Source organism: Rhinoraja longicauda, chromosome 29, assembly GCF_053455715.1.
Source record: "Rhinoraja longicauda isolate Sanriku21f chromosome 29, sRhiLon1.1, whole genome shotgun sequence".
Taxonomy (NCBI): domain Eukaryota; kingdom Metazoa; phylum Chordata; class Chondrichthyes; order Rajiformes; family Arhynchobatidae; genus Rhinoraja; species Rhinoraja longicauda.
Window position 1 is genome coordinate 14,820,695 of NC_135981.1, and position 21,397 is coordinate 14,842,091.

The 21,397-nt window shown below is 43.1% G+C and overlaps 1 protein-coding gene across 2 annotated transcripts in view; it reads left to right on the top strand.

Annotated features, from left to right (window-relative positions):
* The window catches only part of wnk4a (WNK lysine deficient protein kinase 4a), a 61,232-nt gene that overhangs the window by 19,592 nt on the left and 20,243 nt on the right, over nucleotides 1-21,397 (top strand). The window contains exons 2-6 of one of the 2 annotated variants that reach the window (XM_078424910.1): nucleotides 2,837-3,009; nucleotides 4,784-5,004; nucleotides 7,558-7,715; nucleotides 12,681-12,769; nucleotides 16,868-17,090. In XM_078424910.1, the coding sequence (XP_078281036.1) occupies nucleotides 2,837-3,009; nucleotides 4,784-5,004; nucleotides 7,558-7,715; nucleotides 12,681-12,769; nucleotides 16,868-17,090 (864 nt within the window). The remainder of the gene's footprint in view (nucleotides 1-2,836; nucleotides 3,010-4,783; nucleotides 5,005-7,557; nucleotides 7,716-12,680; nucleotides 12,770-16,867; nucleotides 17,091-21,397) is intronic. The other variant, XM_078424911.1, reaches the window with a different exon arrangement.

Here is a 21,397-nt window from a genome sequence, read left to right on the forward strand (position 1 = left end):
AATGTTTTGAAGTATGAAGTAACTTGGTATTGCTTCCCTGGACTGAACAGATGTGAGAGATTTACAGAGCACACATACAGTGAGGTTAGTGTTGCTAGGTTTCGTCACTGAGCAGACCGCTGGGATTCTGAAGGTATCTGGCAGTTTGACAAATCTGCAGAATCTTTTGGTGCACTTCAGTCAATGTCTCTCGTTGCTGGCTAGAGTGTGCACAATTTTAGTTTGGTTTAGAGGCACAGCACGGAAACAGGCCCTTCGGCCCACCGAGTGCGCGCCGACCAGTGTTCCCCGCGCACTATATTCCTCACACAACAGGGACAATCTTTCCATTTTTATCGAAGCCGTTCAACCGACAAACCTGTACCTGTTTGGAGTGTGGGAGGAAACCAGAGCACCTGGAGAAAACCCACGCAGGTCAAGGGGAGAATGTACAAACTCTGTACAGACAGCACCCACGGCCAGGATCGAGCCCAGGTCATTGGCACTGTATGGCAGCAACAATCCCTCCACTCTTTTAAATCTTTATTTCTGTACATTGTGGACAGCTTGATTGTTATCATGTCCTTTCCGCTGCCTGTCGACGAAATCTCCCCTCCCACACCCTACCCCTCCCTTCCTTCCCTCTCCCCCCCTCCCTCTCCCCCTCCCTCCCCTTCCCCCCTCCCCTCCCCCCTCCAGTTCTGAGGGTGTGCCGCACTCTGGGATTTGCTGTCCTTCTGATGAGAGGTTAAAACAAGGATATCAGTAACAACTCCTTCATCTTTGACCGCGTTCCCCCACTCTCCCAAAAGCCCAGCATGGATATTTGCACCTGAGGTTAGAACTTTGTGCTCTAGTCATTGAGTCAGGCCCTCCATGCCAACCAAGATGCCCCATCTACACTAGTGCATGGATAGACCTGCCCTGATAAAGCTCCTGACACAACATGGATATTGAGTGGGCAAGTTTGAGTGAGAATCAAGGTCCAGGAACTTATCACCACCTCCATGTTGAAGAATTTTGACGTGTTTAATGGGACCAGGTGGCTTGCTAGAATCCCATTCCACAGCTTGTTTTAAGAGGTCAGCTTTTCACTGTGTTGTGTTTGTTACAATCGTGTAGAAAGTTTTGGGGAAATAATTAATTATCCCACTGTGGAAACCGTGCTAATAACAAACATACGGCCTCTGAACCTTTGGGTTCAGTCCCACAAGTGGAGGATTTGATATTCACACTGAAATAAAAACATATTCCCAGAGTTGGTTGTGTGAGGACGTAAATTCATGCAGGTTCTCTCGCCCAAGCTCCAATATTCCATCAGTTACCACTAGGCGTAATAAGTGCCAATTTTCTCTGTGTAGCTGACTTCAGAAGAGCATTTGCAGAATGGAAAAAGATGAACTAAACTGAACTAAACAAAACATAATCAAAGAAAAAACTCATCATCAAGATCGCTGCACTGTCCGTCTGTGACGGGGAAAGCTGAAAGTGAAACCAGCTGGGCTGTTCCTTTATCATATCATATCATATCATATCATATATATACAGCCGGAAACAGGCCTTTTCGGCCCACCAAGTCCGTGCCGCCCAGTGATCCCCGTACATTAACACTATCCTACACCCACTAGGGACAATTTTTTTTAAAAACATTTACCCAGCCAATTAACCTACATACCTATTATTTCCACATGGACCAACGTTCAATAAATAATATTTGACATGTGTGGTGTGTCAGAGTTCACAAGCACATCCCTGCAATGCAAACATCAGGCATCAGGCACATTTAAACCTCACACCTCGCTTAAGGACAGAGCAAAATGTCTCGCAATGAAGAATAATAAAATGTATCTTCGGTGAAAAACAGTGATTGTCATATCTATTTCTGCCCAGTCACAAAGGCATTAAGGATTATACAGGGCAGCCAGGTAATATGGCAGAGCAAATTCCAATTGTTTTTACTTCAAAGATGAAGAACCAGACTGTCTGGAATTGAATAACATAATTAAAGCTAAAATATGTAATGTAACTGCAGATGCATTAAGGATAGATAATGTCTTCGTGATGTTAAAAAATGCTATTGGTTTATTATTGTCATGAGTGTCGAGATACAGTGAAAAGATTTTGTTTGTGGGTTATCCAGTCAGATCAAATCACACTATACAAAAATACCATCAAGCCATACATATATACCACAGCTAGTGCAAAGAGAAAAATGTTACAGCATTAAAGTTACAGGGAAAGTTCACAGTCTGCAGTGAGGCAGGTTGGAAGACAGGGATTACACCCTAGTTTATGGGAGGACCATTCAGTTGTCTAATAATAGCAGGGAGGAAGCTGTTCCTGAGTGGTGGTACGTACATTCAAGCTACTGTATCCTCTGCACAACAATCTAGCCAATATCTTCGGTGGCTTGTTCATTCAAGAGTGAGATAGTTCCTTTGACTTGGCATCCAGTTCACATTGTTTCTAGTTTCAAAAAAGAAATGACAGATCAGAGTGGGGGAAACTACAAATTCATTGTGGAGAGAATGTTGGAAGCGATAATAAGAGATGCTTTAATTGCCAAGAGAAATGGAAGAAACCATTGGAGCCCCACAACAAGATTTGGAAAAAGGAAGTTAGGGAGAAGGTGGGGTTGAGAGGCGAAGATAGATCAGCCATGATTGAATGGAAGAGCAGACTTGATGGGCCGAATGGCCTAATTCTGCTCCTTGAACTAATGAAGTCTACAAATTTGATGGATGTGGTGGATGACAGTAATCCAATGTGGACGTACTAAATTCACCGTCTTCATTAACTGTGCAAGTTGAACATGCACTGATGAACGTTCCTCATTGATCTGCCCTCTTGTCATTAGACTCGGAAGTTATCGAAGGCAGAGCGGCAGCGCTTCAGCGAGGAGGTGGAGATGCTGAAGGGACTACAACATCCCAACATTGTGCGCTTCTACGACTCCTTCAAGTCTTCTGTGAAAGGCCACAAGTGTATTGTGCTGGTGACTGAGCTCATGACATCAGGGACACTGAAAACGTAAGTTATTCCCAATCCAATCTCAGAGCATGAAAATCAAAAGAACTGCAGACACTGGAAATTAAAAATACCAACTGACAATGCTGGAAAATTCAGCCGGTCAGGCAGCATCTGTGGAAAGAGAAAGCAAGCCCCTTGATTCTGGCATTTTCTGTTTACACTTCACAACGCTCTGAGTGATGCTTCTCTCTAGATGTTGTGATAAGTTGTATCAGCAGGAAGTAATATGTTGACTAAAAGCAGGACGAACCATGACAGCTGACCAAACACCAAAAATGGATATTGCAAAGTAAAGGTACCAAACTGCTTCCTTCTTTAGATTTGCTTTTCAGCATTAACTCCACTCAGCTGATGGGTTCTTCCATTTGCAGCTTCCTATTGTCTTTATTGTATTTATTATGCGGTCTGAAGAAGGGTCTCGACACGAAACATCACCCATTCCTTCTCTCCAGATATGCTGCCTGTCCCACTGAGTTACTCCAGCTTTTTATGCCTATCTTTGTCTTTATTCATTAGTTGGGCGTATGGGTAAGAAACTTCACTGGGCTTGTAACCAAAGCGACATTATAGGCCAGAATGATTTCTTGCGAGTCAGTGGCTGAATCCGTGTGCAAACCTTTAGCCCCAAAGCTGGGAACTCTCGGATCAATTTGAAATGCACCAGTTGAGACCTTTTAACAACGTACCACTGAAAATGAAGCTCGCTCCTCCCTGTTGTTGTGTCACACTTGTATAACAAACGCATCCATTCAGTAATCAGAAGTACATGGAAAGAATAAGAAGCAGGAACAGGAGTAGATTGCAAACATTATACCTCCCCACCACCCGACCCGTCCCACAAATCTTACTCCAAAGCCACCTTGGGATTTCAATAAGATCATGGCTGATTCTGTACCACAACTCCACCATCCTCCCTGACCTATTTCCCTTTTCTTCATATCTATAGACTTTAGGCTTTTAGACCGTGGAGATACAGTACAGAAACAGGCCCTTCGGCCCACAAAGTCCATGCCAACCAGCGTTCACCCTGGACACTAGCACTATCCTACATACTAGGGACATTTTACAATTTTACCAAAGCCAATTAACCTACAAACCTGTACGTCTTTGGAGTGTGGGAGGAAACCAGAGCACCTGGAGAAAACCCCTGCAGTCACAGGGAGAATGTACAAACTCCGTACAGACAGTACCTGTAGTCGGGATCGAACCCAGGTATCTGGAACTGTAAGGCAGCAACTCTGTCACTGTGCTACACCCAATTTTCTTCTCTTCAAACTGAATTAATTGGAAACAAAATTTAGGATTCACAATAGTTGTATTACACTATCACACAAAGGACCAAGTCAAATATAAGTAAATCACCAGAATCCTGGCATAAATTGCCAAATACAAATAGGAAGAAAATAACAGTCAGTGAATTCTTTGATGTGTTCATGTTTTAGATCTTTATGAAACAATATTTCTTCCAGGTGCTTTCATTTTATCAAGAATCCCAGCCATCGGCATTCCCATTAGTCATGTTAGACCAAACCTGTATATTCCGACACCTATTGCAGTGATGCAGAATTGGGAAAAGATCCTTGGATGCAGCCACTCACTCGCATGTAATCATGCTATAACGTCCAATATTCAAAGTGCTTTTCTCAATGCTTGACAGCTTTATATGGTGAAACAATGCGTTTATTTGATGTACAATGTACATTAACACCGAACAAGCCGACTCTGCCAACAATCGGAGAGTTAGCTGGAATTATTTTCTTTTTAATTATTTCAGGTACCTAAAACGTTTCAGAGCAATGAAGAATAAGGTTCTGCAGAGGTGGAGCAGACAGATCCTGAAGGGTCTTCAGTTCCTCCACACCCGATCTCCTCCCATTATCCACCGGGACCTGAAATGTGACAACATCTTCATCACTGGTCCCACTGGCTCGGTAAAGATCGGTGACCTTGGTCTTGCAACTCTCAAAAGTGCCTCATTTGCAAAGAGTGTGATAGGTAAACGCATTACGATCTTGTACATCTTTGTGAATCCAATTTAGCAGGGCCTCCGGGCAGAAAGGAGTTGAAGGCTACCTTTATCTCACATGTAAGCAGGCTCCTTGAAATGTTGCTCCGAAACTAGATCGTGTCAAGCAATACCACGGCATGATATATGATTACAAAGGAATTTCTGTTGAAATTTAAAGAGACCATTCTGATTTAGGCAACGTCCACAATTTTTGTTTGGTTCCCTCCATGCGGTTGAAATGAACATATGAAATGGACCGTGGACGAGACAGCGCAGTGTATTGCTTGGTTGGCTATTCTAGGGCTTTGATCCCAGGCGGGGGGGAATGGGAGGGGGGGGCGGGGTGGAAGCTTATGGGGGAAGGAGGTTTGTTGGGAAGGGTTCCAGGAGGATAGGTTTGAGGGGGGAGGGGGACCCAAGGGGGATGGGACTTGAAGGGTGTTGCTGGTGCTTGAGAGCATGTTCCTGGCCCCATGGAGATTGGAGCCTGCCTTAGGTAGGCCCTCCTCAAGCAATCTATTTACATGGAGCCTCTCGGATCTTTTGCTGGTGGAAAGTTGAAGCAATGTTGACATAATGTGAATACTGTCAGTGAATGTAGTGATATGCTTGGTAGATGACAGGTGAATGTCCTGTAATTGGAAATGTAATGAATAACATGTGTTTTTAGAAAAAGAAGTTTCATGATGTTGACTTTTCCCTAGGCTTTCCTCTCTCTTCCAAGTCATTACCATCACTCATTCCAACCCCATTTCATGGATCAATCAGTCTGAAGAAGGGCAGGAAAAAAAACTGCTGATGCTGGTTTAAATCGAAGGTAGGCACAAAATGCTGGAGTAACTCAGCGGGTCAGGCAGCATCTCAGGAGAGAAGGAATGGGTGATGTTTCGGGTCAAGAGCCTTCTTCAGTCCGAAGAAGGGTCTCGACCCGAAACGTCACCCGTTCCTTCTCTCCTGAGATGCTGCCTGACCCGCTGAGTTACTCCAGCATTTTTTATCTACCTTCAGTCTGAAGAAGGGTCCCGACCTGAAACATTACAAATGCATGTCCAGAGATTCTACCTGGCCCAATGAGTTATTCCAGCCCTCTAGGTCCCAACATCTCCAGTTCCTTGTGGCTACATTTCCAAGATCGTTCATCTGCCATCTAGATGCTCCTCACCAATTTCTGCCTCACTGGTGGTTTAGCTGAGATTGGCTCTCTTCCCCAGCCATTATACCCATCAATGACGCAGGATAATTATCCCGAATGACCACCTAACTTGGAGCAACTGTGAAAATAAATGCACGGAACATTGCAACCCACACAGCAGCAATGAGACACGGTCTTTACGAATCTGTGCCAGCAGTGCCAGAGTTAATGGGTTGGGGCATGGATTTAAGGTGCAACCATTATAGGATTCCATTTCTGCCTAAGTAGCTTTGATGTTCTAATAAGGTCCCAGGCTGTGACCCGCATTCATCTTGCATTGATGTAGAAAAAAAATTCCCTCTGTACAAAATTGGCACAGTTCCCGAATGAATAGGTTTGTGCTCTCACTTTAGAATCCATGACATCCAATTTATGTCTTAAAAAGTGTGCACGACCCACAGAAAATATTCTCGTATCAATAGCAGAGTGACATAGCTAACAATAGCTTATCCAAGCTGGAATGAAGGCTCATGTTGGGGCAGAACACGGGGAGCACAAGTTTTGCATTTTGTCTTTTCTGTCCCCACTCTAAAATTGAATTAAGCCACTTAGAATTAATGCGTAATCTCCTACTTTATTGACCAAAGGCTAGAACAGATTTGATGTGGAGACAATGAAACATTCAGCTGGCGATAGTTTGTACTTGAGCCAAATGCTCAAGGTTATGTAACGCAATGCTCTGAAAAGGTCAACAAATGCATATGGTTATACACTGGAAACACTGTCTCTCTGACGAAGTATTTGTAGAATAATCACCAGCAAAGTCTGGTGGAAGCACTGTACAGACACGTTTCTTTGGCCACAGATCGACTGGGACAGTGAGATCTATGGATGTACTGAGAATAGCGAATATCTGGAAATAGGAACGAGAGTGTTTGACTGAAGACAAAGTGGAAGTCATCAAAATAAGCCTGTGGCCACACAGACTGTCATGAAAGAGCCAGAGAATTTGTGATTAAGAAATAATAGTTAATACAGCACAGGACACATACCAGCATTGCTCCCTTATTTAGCTTTAATTCAACATTTGTAACATTCACTTTAAGGTCATAAGGAGTAGGAGTAGAATTAGGCCATTCGGCCCATCAAGTCTACTCTCCCATTCAATCATGGCTGATCTATCACTCCCTCCTAACCCCATTCTCCTGCCTTCTCCCCATAACCTCTGACACCTGTACTTTTTTTTACCTATTTACTTGAATATCTCTCTAGTGAAAATTAACAGGCAAGAGTTCCTGATGTATGAATGGTGTATGAATAATCAATTCATTATGATTGTGTTTAATCAAAATCCCAAACGTGAAACTTGACCGCATTTAACAGCGTAACTCAAACTTCCTTGTTTTAGGCACTCCGGAATTTATGGCCCCTGAGATGTATGAGGAAAAGTATGATGAAGCTGTTGATGTTTATGCATTTGGCATGTGCCTATTGGAGATGGCCACCTCAGAATACCCATACTCAGAGTGCCATAACGCAGCCCAGATATATCGCAAAGTAACCAGTGTGAGTAGAAATTTATTTAAGTTTTCTTGATATTAAGAATTATATTAAGAATTAAAGCCACAGCCTGGTCAGAACCAACAACCCGAAAAAGAAATGGATGGCTAACCTGTCCTGGGACTATTAGCAGAGTCAGAACACAAATGTCCTATTGTACAGCTTTGTTCAAAATAAAGAGGTGAATTCCAGAGTTGAGACTGCCTTTGGCATTGAGGTAGTGTCGGATTAAGTCTCGTATCGAGGGGTCCAAGGAAGCCGTGTGCGTGTGCTCCGCCTACACCAACCTGATCTCCCGGTGCCTCAACACTTTAACTCCCCCTCCCATTCCCACACTGACCTTTCTGTCCTGGGCCTCCTCCATTGTCAGAGTGAGGCCCAGCACAAATTGGAGGTACAGCATCTCATATTTTGCTTGGGTAGCTTACACCCCAGCGGTATGAACATTGACTTCTCTAACTTCAAGTAGCCCTTGCTTTCCTTCCCTCTCCATCCCCTCCCCCTTCCCAGTTCTCTGAACAGTCTTACTGTCTCTGACTACATTTTATCTCTGAATCGCCCACATCAGCCTGAAGAAGGGTCTCGACCCGAAACGTCATCCATTCCTTCTCTCCTGTCCCGCTGAGTTACTCCAGCATTTTGTGTCTATCTTCATTTTAAACCAGCTTCTACACATTTTGGCGGAAACTGGATTGAATTCACCATCCTGTTCCCATGTCCACTCCTTGTCCGCTTACCCATGGACAACATTAATACCTGAGGCTTGCACCAGGAATCGATGAAGCGATTTAATTTTTTTACAACAGGAACGTTTTGTTGCTTTTCAATGAGGGGCCAATTTCCCAGTTGCCTCTCTCCACCACCACAGACCGTCTTGTTCCCACCCCACATCCCAGTCACTGAAACCCTCTGCTATCACCAACCCAGTATGTCAATGTTGGAACACGCTATGGGTTTACAAGGGCATTCTTGCACAATAAAATTGCTAATTGTCCCGGTTGGAATTAGGACTGAACAATCAGTTATGTTTCATTGCCCGCTGAAAGTCAGAGTGCCTCATTGTATTGTGCAAGAGTTAAATGTTAACACCGTGGAAATTTCCCCCGTGGCTAAAATGGTAATGCCTTAAAGCTAAATGTTTCTCAAATTAGTTGAGCATTAAAACATTTCTTAAACCAACGGAAATTGCTCTCTTTGAAGTGTTCAGGAAAAGGAAAGGCGTTTGTCTAAGTTTGAATAACCGTTGAGATCCTGATTGAAAGAACAGGCTGGATGAAGTGACTGCGGCAAGTGGAACAAGATGGAGCATTTCAGGAAGAGTAAGAGAGGGCAGTCTGTCAAGTGACGTTGTGTGTGGTTTTTCAGGGATGTGAGCAGCACTGTAGTGCAGCTGTTTGGTATTGATTTTATCCTGACCTTGAGGTTCTGTCTCTGTTTGCACGTCGCTCTGTGATTGCGTGGGCTTCCTCCATCTGCTTCTGTTTACTGCTCTCATCCCAAAGGTGGGTGGGCTCGACTGCTGTAAATTACCCCTAGTTTAGGCATGTGGCAAGCGAATTAGGGAGATTGATGAGAGAGGTTGCAGGAAAAGCAGGGTGGGGGAATGGGAATGCTCTAGGATGGGAATGCTCTAGGATGGGAATGCTCTAGGACCTGGCATTGACTCAGTGGGCCATGTGGCCATTGATGTCAGAAGAAAATTAAACACTAATATGAGAACATTAAGATAGGACTTGTGCCAGTTCTTGCCTCATACCGTTAATAGTTTGCTGATGTCTATAATTGTTATCTTGCACTTGATCTAAGATCTTTAAAAAGGCATCTTTAAAAAGGATTCATCGGTTCATTGACCATGTCAAATACAAAGGACCCACAGTATACGTATTAGAGAGAATGACAGACATGGCTACTCACTAAAGAGGGCCTGTGCTATACTAGAGTCACCAAATCTGTTAGAAGAACTCATCTTGACAGCTTTTATGCACCCATACTCATGGAAAGCTGTTAGAAAGCCTTGCCACTGAAGTTTGAAGCCTCTGGTGTTATTGTTTACCTGTGCTGTATTGAGAAGTAAATGGAGTTTGCAGGCGGAAAGTGAATGTGGATCGATTTGGAGCAGATTGGTGATCATTGTAACCAACGGAGTTAGCCTTTGGAGCTGCTGCTAACTAGGTGTATTATTTGCAAGTTTGTGTAACTCTCGGTGATACTTCCTTACAATAAGCATATTTAATATAATAGTGAATTGGTGTTTAAGTTGATTAATTCATTGGATGTATTCAAGAGAGAGTTGGATATAGCTCTTAGGGCTAACGGAATCAAGGGATATGGGGAGAAATCGGAACCGGGGACTGATTCTGGATGATCAGCCATGATCGTATTGAATGGCAGTGCTGGCTCAAAGGGCCAAATGGCCTACTCCTGCACCTATTTTCTATGTTTCTATGTTTCTAAGTGCAGAGTTAGTCATCTGGAAGCTTTGATTGGGAAAGGCAGTGGGAGGATGGGGGTCAGCAGCAGTGGGAGGATGGGACAATGAGTGAGTGGGCAATTGGTGTGGCAGTGACTGGCTTTACAGTGGGAGGAAATGGTGGTGTAGTGGTTATGTTTCCAGACTGCGATCTAGAGGCCTGGACAAGTGATCCTGATGGCGTGGGTTCAAATCCCACCAGCCTAAATTCCATTTCCATTGAATTTCCAAAATCAATTTCAAGGGTAGTACATGGTACATGGTGGCTGCAGCTGATGACACATCTCAGTACACATGACTTCTCACCTATCACTGAGGTTTAGATACTGATGCCTCCATGTGTGAGAGCAGGTGGCTTGTGCTAAAACCTTGCAATCAGTGTAAAGCCAAACCCTGTATCTTTAGAAATTTTAAAGAACTTAAAAACACTAAACACTGATGCACCTGAAGAAAATCAGTTGAAGTCAATCACGGGTGGCACGGTGGTGCAGCGGTAGAGTTGCTGCCTTGCAGCACCAGGGACCCAGGTTCGATCCTGACTAAGGGTGCTTGTCTGTATAGAGTTTGTACATTCTCCCCTTGAGCTGCATGGGTTTTCTACAGGATCTCCGGTTTCCTCCCACACTCCAAAGATGTTCAGGTTTGTAGATTATTTGGCTTGGTACAATTATAGATTGTCCCTGGAGTGTGTAGGATAGTGTTAGGGTGTGGGGATCGCTGGTCGGCGCGGACTCGTTTGGCTGAAGGGCCGGTTTACGCACTGTATCTCTAAACTAACCTAAACTAAAAATTTGGAACTCTCACACATCCAGGGAGCTCAGCTGAGGGTAGTATCATCTGCTGTCAGTTTGGAAATGAGTGGAAGTCCAAAACAGAACCCTGGAAGAACACAATGGGTCAAGCAGCATCTGTAGTGGTCCTAATGCAGGAATCATCCTGCCCCTTTTGTCTCAGCAGATGCTACTTGACCCGCTGAGTTCCAACAGTGTTATTTTTTTTTGTTTCAGATTCCAGCATCTGCAGTCTGTTTTGTCTTCGAAATCTATCTCAAGTTTGCTGGCTGCTTTTTTTTCCCAACAGAACAGCATGCTCTTTGATGGAAGGGGAGGTCATGTGAATCTGAACATGTTTTTAGACTAGCCCAGCAGGGAAGTGTTGCTTTGCCCCAATATCTTTGTCGCTGTTGTTCGACATATTGCTTTCGTGATATTTCACAAGTCTTGGCGAACAGCCAACGTCTAAGTAACTTTAGTTAACGATGCTGAACTGTTTAGATGCCAATCTGATTATATGTCTTTGACCTTGGTGAAAGTTGCATTTGTATTATATGGCCTGAAGAAAATGTAGTTAAGACTGATTTAATTTTCTGAGAAGCCATCAGCACGAGTCTGTTCAAGAATAAACTGATGTTGAAGTGCAATAAACAGTAAGACTGTTGTTCAATTTCACAATCCACCCTGATTTAAATACTTTGCTGGAAAATTTTGGTTATACAATTAGCTCATTTCCATATAACTGCTTCAACAGAGGCTGCGCAAAGACATGCCCATAGTCCACACCTGGCATTTTCAAGGATTTAGAACCTATACGTCATTAAGAGTCCAAAACCTGACAAAACCTTTGCCAGTAGGGTAGGTGCACCTGCAGGTTGTGAGCTCGTAAAATCAACTCCTGTTGTACTTTCTTTCCTGGCAACTTCATCAGATTGGTGTCTGTATAGATGGTAACCTGCTGAATTCCATATAACGAAAACCCATGGAAAAAAGCATGTGTGAGTAATTACTTAGGCCTAAAGATACTTCAGCATACAAAGTGTACATGAACAAGGGCTGTGCTGGGGACCCCAGCAGTTGAATGTGAGCCCCTCTGGCTCCAGTATTCTATTGCGTGAGACCAAGGCATCACTCTAATCCTCACAATTACACTAAGCCTTTCCTCCACAATAACAGAGATGGTGGAGGAAGAGTGTTGAGTTGGGGAATGGGAGGTGGGGAAGATCCAGTGAGAGAAGGTGGTGATTAAGTTTGAGGGATCTGTGGTGATAGATCCCAATGAATTAATTATTGGGTGTGTTCACATGGACGATGTGGGCTTTGGGATATTATTAACGTGGGATATGATTGGGGGTCTTGACATGGTGGGGGCAGTTGAGATAGGGGGTGGGTAGGAGCAACAATGAACATTGCAATATTAATGACAGAACCTACACGGAGAATGGTCTATAATGAATTCCTTGGCAGTGGCCCAGGCTGGCTCCGTGTTTGAGGCCAAGTCATTTGCATCAGGAAACAACAAAATACTTACAGTGTGGAATAATTGTTTGCCATCGACTTAACGCCCTTGGGGGGTCAGAAATGCAAAATTGCCATTATAGGACATAACTCACTTGTAAAATTCCCTGATTTTTCTACTTGGAATTCTGAGACATTATTAAATTAGTTAATGATAGTCAAACTTGCATTCGTATAGTTACCCTGTACTTTTTTTTTGTTTATCTGTAGGGTGTTAAACCAGCCAGTTACAACAAGGTAAAAGTCCCAGAACTCAAAGAGATTATTGAAGGATGCATCCGTCAAAATAAAGATGAGAGGTAAGGATCTGGTCATTGTTTGTTTAATGGCATGGGTTAATGGCACAAATGGATGGTGTTCACCTCTGCTCTTTACACCATACCGGTCATTCTCACCTGGCAGCCAGCATATGGGCAATCTCCCATCTTTTGAGTGGAAAGATGTCAAAGTTCCAGTTTCTGTCACAGATATTGAACTTGTTAACTGTACACATTCTAGGATAAACTATTTATAAAGCCAAGCAGATTTTGGGATCTTAATATGAAGGTTTTTTCAAAGGTTTGCTATGTTCGGATTTGTAGTTTTTCTCTATTACGCACTCAGGAGGGTGTTAGATTGCAATGTGTGATCTCTCAGTTGATTTGTACTCTATAAAGGTCAGTCACATGGTATGTTTGAGGTTGGTCTGAAGAAGGGTCTTGACCCGAAATGTCACCCATTCCCTCTCTCCAGAGATGCTGCCTGTCCCACTGAGTTACGCCAGCATTTTGTGTCAATCTTTTATGAAGTTCTTCTTTCGTATGTAACTACAACAATCAAAAGCGGCAATTGGTGCTTCAGAGAACTGTAGTTGCCGCTTTGCTGCAAATTTTGCCATTTCCGTAGAACTATCCTTGGTGGACGACGAGGATGTAAAGTAGCTCCCACCCCATTATGAAGTTGATAACTGCCTTTGGAAATGTGAGTGCAAAGGGGGACCAGACACGCCTCTCAATGGATAGGCTTAAACGGCCTGTGATAATGGGCCCTTGGCTTCAGTCTGACTGAGCTGTGAGCATCTCATCGGTATCATCTGCCAAACGGATGTGATGATCTAACAAGTGAGGCCAAATCAGGAGGTGCTGTCTGAATGCCAGACCATTAGGGGAGGAATGGGTAGGAAGTTTTGTTTGGGAGAAGGGAAGGCAATTGGAGCAGGAGGTCGGTGGACAGATAGTGAGGGGAGAGCTGATGAGGATAGTGGAGATCAGTAGAGGAAGCAGGTTGTCGGGTTGTTCAAATGCACAGGAGCAGCAATGGAGGGATAGGAGTTGGGGGTCGGTGGAAGGGATTGCAGGGGAACGATGTTGCAGCACGGAGGAGATATATAATCAGCGGTGCGAAGGGCATTCCTGTCCCTGCTGCTTCTGCACCAGTTGTGCCCTCAAAAGGAGCATTTGTAGGCCATCATTATGTTGTCCCTAGCATTGTTCATCATAACATTGCTCATGAGATTTGCTCAAGTGTTAACCCCATTGTCGTAAAGGGGAAGGTCCAGTCCAAGCCAAGGACTTTGGACAGCTATTGATCAGCTTGCGTTATTATTGTGAGTGGATCCCTCTACCTTGTAAGGAGCTTGCCCTTCCTGCAGCTGCATTGGAGGCTGAGGCAGCAATTCAATGCATAAAAAAGTGCAAAGCACTTTCATATTGTGCAATCTAAAAATCAAAGTCATGCCCACCGCCAACATGTGCAGTTCCTTCCTACACATCAGTCATTTGCACCCCTGTTCCTGGTGTCAATGAAAAATAGATCATGAATCTCCAATCTTTATTTTATTGAAAGCACTTGTGTATGAACAGCCTCCTCCGAATTGTCCAAAGATTACCTGTGGGGTGATCTATAAATAGCATGATTACAGTTAGAAAATGTTAACTGCGTAAACCTTGGCTGATATCTAATCATGGATCTAAAGAGACAATATAATGACATGGTTAGTGCGTTTAGTAGTTCTGTGGCATTTAACATCAAAACTCAAAGCTGGATTAACCCATTCAGGCTTCCACCTGCTGCACCAAACAGCAGAGCCTCTGTCTTAGTGCCATACACTCACTGTTTCCCCCAGAGCTTTTTCAGGTATTGTCCTATTGTGGGCCTTCCAGCATTTATATAGTCCCTTTTACAATCTCTACACATTCCTCACAACAGTAAAATGCATTGGAAGTGTAGTCACTTGGATAATCTAAGAAAGCACACAACAGCTATCTTGCACAGGCAGCAAGCTATTTGAAGATAGGCAACGTTGATTTTGGGATTGACTTGATATTAAGTGTACCCCTTGTTGTTGAGTGTACCCCTTGTTGAGTCCTAGGCTTAGTCTTGACCTTCAGCCCTATCTGTTATAAGTATTGTTCTAGCACCCTCACTTTAGGGAGATTAGATTCCAGGGGCGGCACAGTGGCGCACCGGTAGAGTTACTGCTTTACGGAGCCAGAGACCTGGGTTCGATCCTGACTATGGGTGCTGTCTGTGTGGAGTTTGTACGTTCTACCTGTGACCGCATGGGTTTTCTCTTTGTGCTCGGGTTTCTTCCCACACTCCGAAGACATTCGCATTTGTGGTTTAATTGGCTTGGTAACGTTGTAAAATTTGTTGCTAGCATGTGTAGAATACTGTTAGTTTGGTCAGCGTGGACTCGGTGGACTGAAGGCCCTGTTTCTGCGCTATATCTCTAAACTAAACTAAATTAGAATGTATCAGAAGGACACAAAGTGTTGGCTTTGTATCAGAATGTATCAGAAGGTCAGGCAGCATCCCTGGAGAACATGGATAGGTGACATTTCGTGTCGAGACACCTCTTCAGGCTCTACACGCTCGACCAGAAATGTCACCTATCCATGTTCTCCAGGGATGCTGCCTGACCTGCTGAGTTACTCCAGCACTTTGTGTACTTTTTTGTATTAGCCAGCATATGCAACTCTTCATTTCTACATTTAGACTGTATCAACCTATTTTTCAAAGTCTGATCTACTTTTTAACCATAGTCTCACTTTTTAAAAGGGTTTAGCTGTCAACAATCACTGTTTTGAGCTGGTTCCTCCCCTCCCGACCAAGGAGGAGATACTTCCAAGCAGTTTAAACACAGTTAGATTTTGAAAGTAAAGCACGTTTGATCCTGAGGAGTAATTTCCACAGAGGTTATAATTCACAAAGATATTCCAAAGACACAAATACGACATTTACACTATCTGAAAAGTATACCAATGAGTTGCAGATAAACACGTCGTCCTTCGAAGACAGGGGCAGAGGAGCAGATGCTGTATTTTTTCTCTGCAGCATCTGATCACTCTCACTGTATACTATCATTTATACTGTTTTTCTACCTGCTCACTTCATCTCCATTGACCAGTGGATAGTGTGATTTATCTGAGTCAATGTGCACCTTATCACTATCTGGATAAGGTTGCCATTGACCTGATGGTTCTTTTTATATCGTATCTTGGAACCGGAAGGTCATACTCGACCGACGGTCGTCATGGTCAGTATTGTTCCTCTCGATAATGTTAAAATCACGGTCAGAAACTTATCTTAATTCACAATAAGCCTTTTGAACCCAATTAGCTTCCGCTGCTGCGCTAGAAATCTGAGGCCAGCAATAAGCCTTTTGGGCCTGGATAGTGAATATTCATCATAAGATAAATATTGGCCATGCTCCTGGGATAACTCATTCTTCTCAAACACTTGCTTTGCATCGTTTACATTACTCCTGAAAGGATAGGTAGGACCATGCCCCAAACAACTAAAAGCCCTCCAACACTGCAGCACTCCCCCAGTAACCCACTGGACTGTCAGTTCAACGATCAAATGTGCAAGTTTAAAGTTGGGCATTGCATTATTTAAATCATGTTTTCTCAAGATAAGTTAGGCCTCCATAAAAGTGTACACAACCTGAATCCATTGTTCAAGAGTCCAAAGTGTTTGATTGTCATATAAACCTGCAACACCACAATTAGGTTCTTGCTTGCTGTAGCTTAACAGACCTGAAATGCTATAACACAGATAGATATTTGATAATACAATAAAATTACAACAATAACACTAGGTAACCAAATAGTGCAACATCAAAGTCTGTCGTGCAACCAAAGACACAGTCCATAGAAGATTATAGTTGAGGACTTGTTCAGTGGAGCAGCCAGGTATTAATTTACCTTTAGAAAACACAGTTATATTTACCCAACTTTAGTTTTTATTAGCTATTTATCTTGGCTGCCGAGTGTAATCTGAAGATGGTGGGAATGCAACCAGATTTATTCCAAACTTTGAGAAAGCAAATGATTTTCAAAGTCTGATATTTGGGGGAATATTCCTTACGAAATCCACGGATTAGCTTAATCCTAGTGCCATATTCCATTTTTGAGCAGGTACACCATTCAGGACCTTCTCGAACATTCATTCTTCCAAGAGGACACTGGAGTCCACGTGGAGCTTGCTGAGGAGGATGACGGAGCAAAGTCTGCCCTAAAGCTCTGGCTCCGCATGGATGAATCCAAGAAACTCCATGGCAAATACAAAGACAACAAGGCCATAGAGTTCCTCTTTGAACTATACAAGGATGTTTCAGAAGAGGTGGCACAGGAAATGGTAAAATGTCTGCTACTTTCTCCCATGCAATGTCTCCAATACAATCCCATATCCCATACACCTTGAACCGACAGTGTTGTAGATTTTCACTAAATGCTGGAGTAACTCAGTGGTTCACCTAGAATCTCTCGAGAAAAAGAATAGATGATGTTTCGGGTCAGAACCCTTCTTCCCTATTCTTTTTCTCCAGCCTGACCTGCTGAGTTACTCCAGCATTTTGTATCTATTTTCGGTATAAACCACTATCTGCAGTTCCTTCCTACATACCATTTGACATTTCGTTGGTTGCCTCTGCTTAAAAGTGACCAACATAAGTAATTATTGTCTCATCTTGGTCAGCATGGATGAGTTGGGTCAAAGGGCCAGTTTGCACTGTGGCTACACTCGCGAATAGCAGTGCGATCTCAGTAGACATTTACGAGGGTGATGGCAGGGATGTGGTACGTTGGTTACATGGACTGGAGAAATTCGATTGTTTTCCATGGAACACAAGAGTTTACATGGAGATCTGATCCATTAAAATCGTAATGGAGAGAACTTGTTCCCATTGGCAGAAGGGTCAAGATGCAAGGGGCACAGAATGAAGCTGTTTGGCTTAAAAACCATCAGTGATATGGGGAAAATTGTTTATATGTTGCATATATTTACGATGTTTGGAATGCATTAACATGGTATATTGAAAGAGATTCAGTTGAGCAATTAAAGGGAGGACGCAAGATTCTGAAAGAATGAATTTTCATATCTAGCTAGTTTGATCTTACAAAGAGCTAGTACCGACATGGTGGGCCAAATAGCTCCAAAACTGCTGTAGCCATTCTGTGGATAGACACGAAAAGCTCAGCGGGACAGACAGCATCTCTGGAGAAAAGGAATGGGTGACATTTTGGGTCGAGACCCTTCTTCAGACAATTTGCCTTCCTTATTATTTCCTGCTGTACTTGCATGTTAATTTGCAGAGATTGACAAACAAGGGCACGATCTGGGTCAATACCTTACAAACTTCCAACCTCTTAAAATACCCTTCTTTTCAAAAAAAATTCCCATTGAAGTGGATGATCTGATATTTTTCCACATAATATTCCATCTCTCATGTCCTTACTCATTTAGTTTACCTATATACCCTCGGCACACTGCAGCCCAGTTTTGTATCATCAGCAAACTCTGGTATATTGCATTTGGTCTACTTAGCAAGCCATTGATGTAGATTGTGAACAGCTGGGATCCCTTTGGCTTCTCACTCATCATTGCTTCCATACCAAAAAATGACAGTTTTCTGATTTTTTTGCCCACTACCCATCCACTGCTTCTCGCTTTTTTGTTTCATTCAGAACCCTCCATGAAAATACAAGGATTTAGTTTCAAGAAAAACTATGATCACGCACCAGGTTGGGTGCTTCAGTACTTTCTCCTTGCAGGTTTTATGCAGACAGTCTCTTGCACAAGATTATCTCACCTCCTGTATATGCACCAACACTCCTGATATTCAGCCAACTTGATCTTCCTTTGAGGGGTAACTGGAGAATCATCTTGCCTGTTGTGAAAACTTGGTTTTGAAACCTGGTTTATTTTTATAATAGTTCAACAGGCAATCAGAAAAAAAGTAATCTTCACAGTCAACTCTCGATGATTGGTATTCATTAGTGGAATTTAAACCATGTTTTGCCTCTTCTTGTTATTAATCTATTAATACTTGTCAGCTAAGCAATCTTTTTTGATCTTACCATATGGATCAGAAAGGGCCCAGATTAGATGCTTAATTAGCTCTGGTCTGCTACTTTGCTGCAGCTGGCTTCAATATCATTTGGATTCCAGAAGGCAAAGAGCATATAAATTCTCAACATGAAAGCTCGCACAAAATTCCAGTTGATCCTAGCAATCTGTGCCTATGAATCCATTCCCTAGAAAGGTGTCAGTGCTCTCAATGGAGGGATCACAGAAGGATAAGGATAAAAGCAAAAAGGCCCTCCATCACCTGGACATCAAATTCTTGCTGCACCACCTCTGCTCATTATTTCAGACCATAGTACTCTCTATATTAAAACTCATTCCACCATTCTCTCTGCTCTTTTTTTAATTAAATGTTGATATCTGCTAAGTAATTTTAAATATCTTGCCTCAACCCAGTACACGTCCCTGCAACACTAGCCAGTTTCAAATTTCCTTTGACGGGTGAATCCAAGAAAAGGGCAGCAGATGAATTGCTGTCTTACAGTGCATGCAACGCCAGAGACCCGGGTTCGATCCTGACTACGGGTGCTGTCTGTACGGAGTTTGTACGTTCTCCCTGTGTCCTCGTGGGTTTTCTCCGAGCTCTTCGGTTTTCTCCCACACTCCAAAGGCATACAGGTTTGCAGGTTAATTGGCTTGGTACAAGTGTAAATTGTCCCTAGTGTGTGTTGGAAATGTGCGGGGATCGCTGGTCGGTGCGGACTCGGTCGGCCGAAGGGCATGTTTCCGCGCTGTATCTTTAAACTAAACTAAACTAAGGGCATGACTTAAAATGTTGACCTAGCCTACTTGAGCATGAAATCACAGAGAAATTTCTTACTGTACAAAGGTTGCTAGAAATTTGGAACTCTGATTCACAAAAGGGTGTGGACGCCAGAACAATTAAAAATCTCAAAACCAGCGTAATCTGATTGGGTTTCAGCAGATACAGATAAATAAAGGTTACTTTCGGATCAAGCCAGATCTGATTTATCTTTTATGTTGGCAACAGCACCCATCCTTGGCTGCCCTTGAGGAAGTGATGGCGGGCTTCTTTGATGCACTTGTAGGTTGTAAGATCAATGCACCCTGTATTACTGAGCAGGGGTGCCAGGTTTTGTCTTGATAATGATGAAGAATGCACAAATGTTAAGAAGTGTAAAAGAACTTGAAAGAGAAGGTGTTCTCTTGCATCTCTGTCATTGTTCCAATTGGTGCGCACAGTTTTTTTATTGGTGAACAAAAAGCTGCCGGGACGCTCATCAATTAAAAAAATAAGCTGTGTTTATCAACAATCTTTTCATCAATTTATCTAACATTGGGGACCACCTTAACTTGCAATATAATATCTAAACCAGGGGTTCCCGAAGTGGACAGTATCACTCCCTGGGGAGGCTGTGGGATTACCTAAGGGGCCTCTAAAGATGACAGGGGAAGCTGGAGGTCAGGGCATTGGGCAAGAGTACTGTCAGTACGTACTTGACGTGCTTACTGGGCGGATGTTCTAACGACCTTAGTGACCTTAGAATAGTGAAAGTCTCGGATAGAGTGGACGTGGAGAGGATGTTTCCACTAGTGGGACAGTCTAGGACTGGAGGTCAGAGCCTCAGAATTAAAGGACGTCCTTTTAGGAAGGAGACGAGGAGAAATTTATTTAGTCAGAGGGTGGTGAAACTGTGGAATTCTTTGCCACAGAGGACTGTAGAGGCCAAGTCAGTGGATATTTTTAAGGCAGAGATAGATAGATTATTGACTAGTATAGTATAGATGTGAGAGGTTGTGGGGAGGGCAGGAGAATCGGGTTCGGAGGGAGAGATAGATCGGCCGTGATTAAATGGCGGAGTAGACTTGATGGGCCGAATGGCCTAATTCTACTCCTATTTCTTATGACCTTCACCAACCTTCTCTCTAACAGCACGCGCTGTTTTCCTAAACAGTATTTCCTGGAACATTTCAAAGTTATTACTTGCATATTATGTAATGATTCATGCATAATTATTGAGGTAATAGTCTAAGTAGTGTCAGCACACTGACATTTATAATAGTCACTAAACCAGTGTCTTATTTGATTGGAGATGTTGGTAAATAAAGTGTTGGAAGGAACTGCAGATGCTGGTTGACACCAAAGAAAAACACAAAATGCTGGAGTAACTCAGGCAGGCAGCATCTCTGGAGAGAAGAAATGGGTGATGTCACATATTCCTTCTCTCCAGAGATGCTGCCTATCCCGCTGAGTTATCCAGCATTTTGTGTCTATTAGTATTGTAAATAAAGTTGTGAGTGAGTCTCTACTGCTGATTTTAGTGGCTCGTGCAAACCACTACTCTGAACAATTATTTTATAGGGTTAATTAGCAACAAAAAAAGCACTGGGTGTGCTTATGTGAAATGAACAGTGAATGCGGATAATTCCCAGTTTCCAGTTTCTATCTCCATGTGCAGTATCCTTTTACTTCTAGTGAGGTCAATTAGTTTACTTGTTTACATCGAGGCATTTAGAAGGATGAGGGGGGATCTTATTGATATAAGATAATTAGGGGATTGGACACATTAGAGGCAGATAACATGTTCCCAATGTTGGGGGAGTCCAGAACAAGGGGC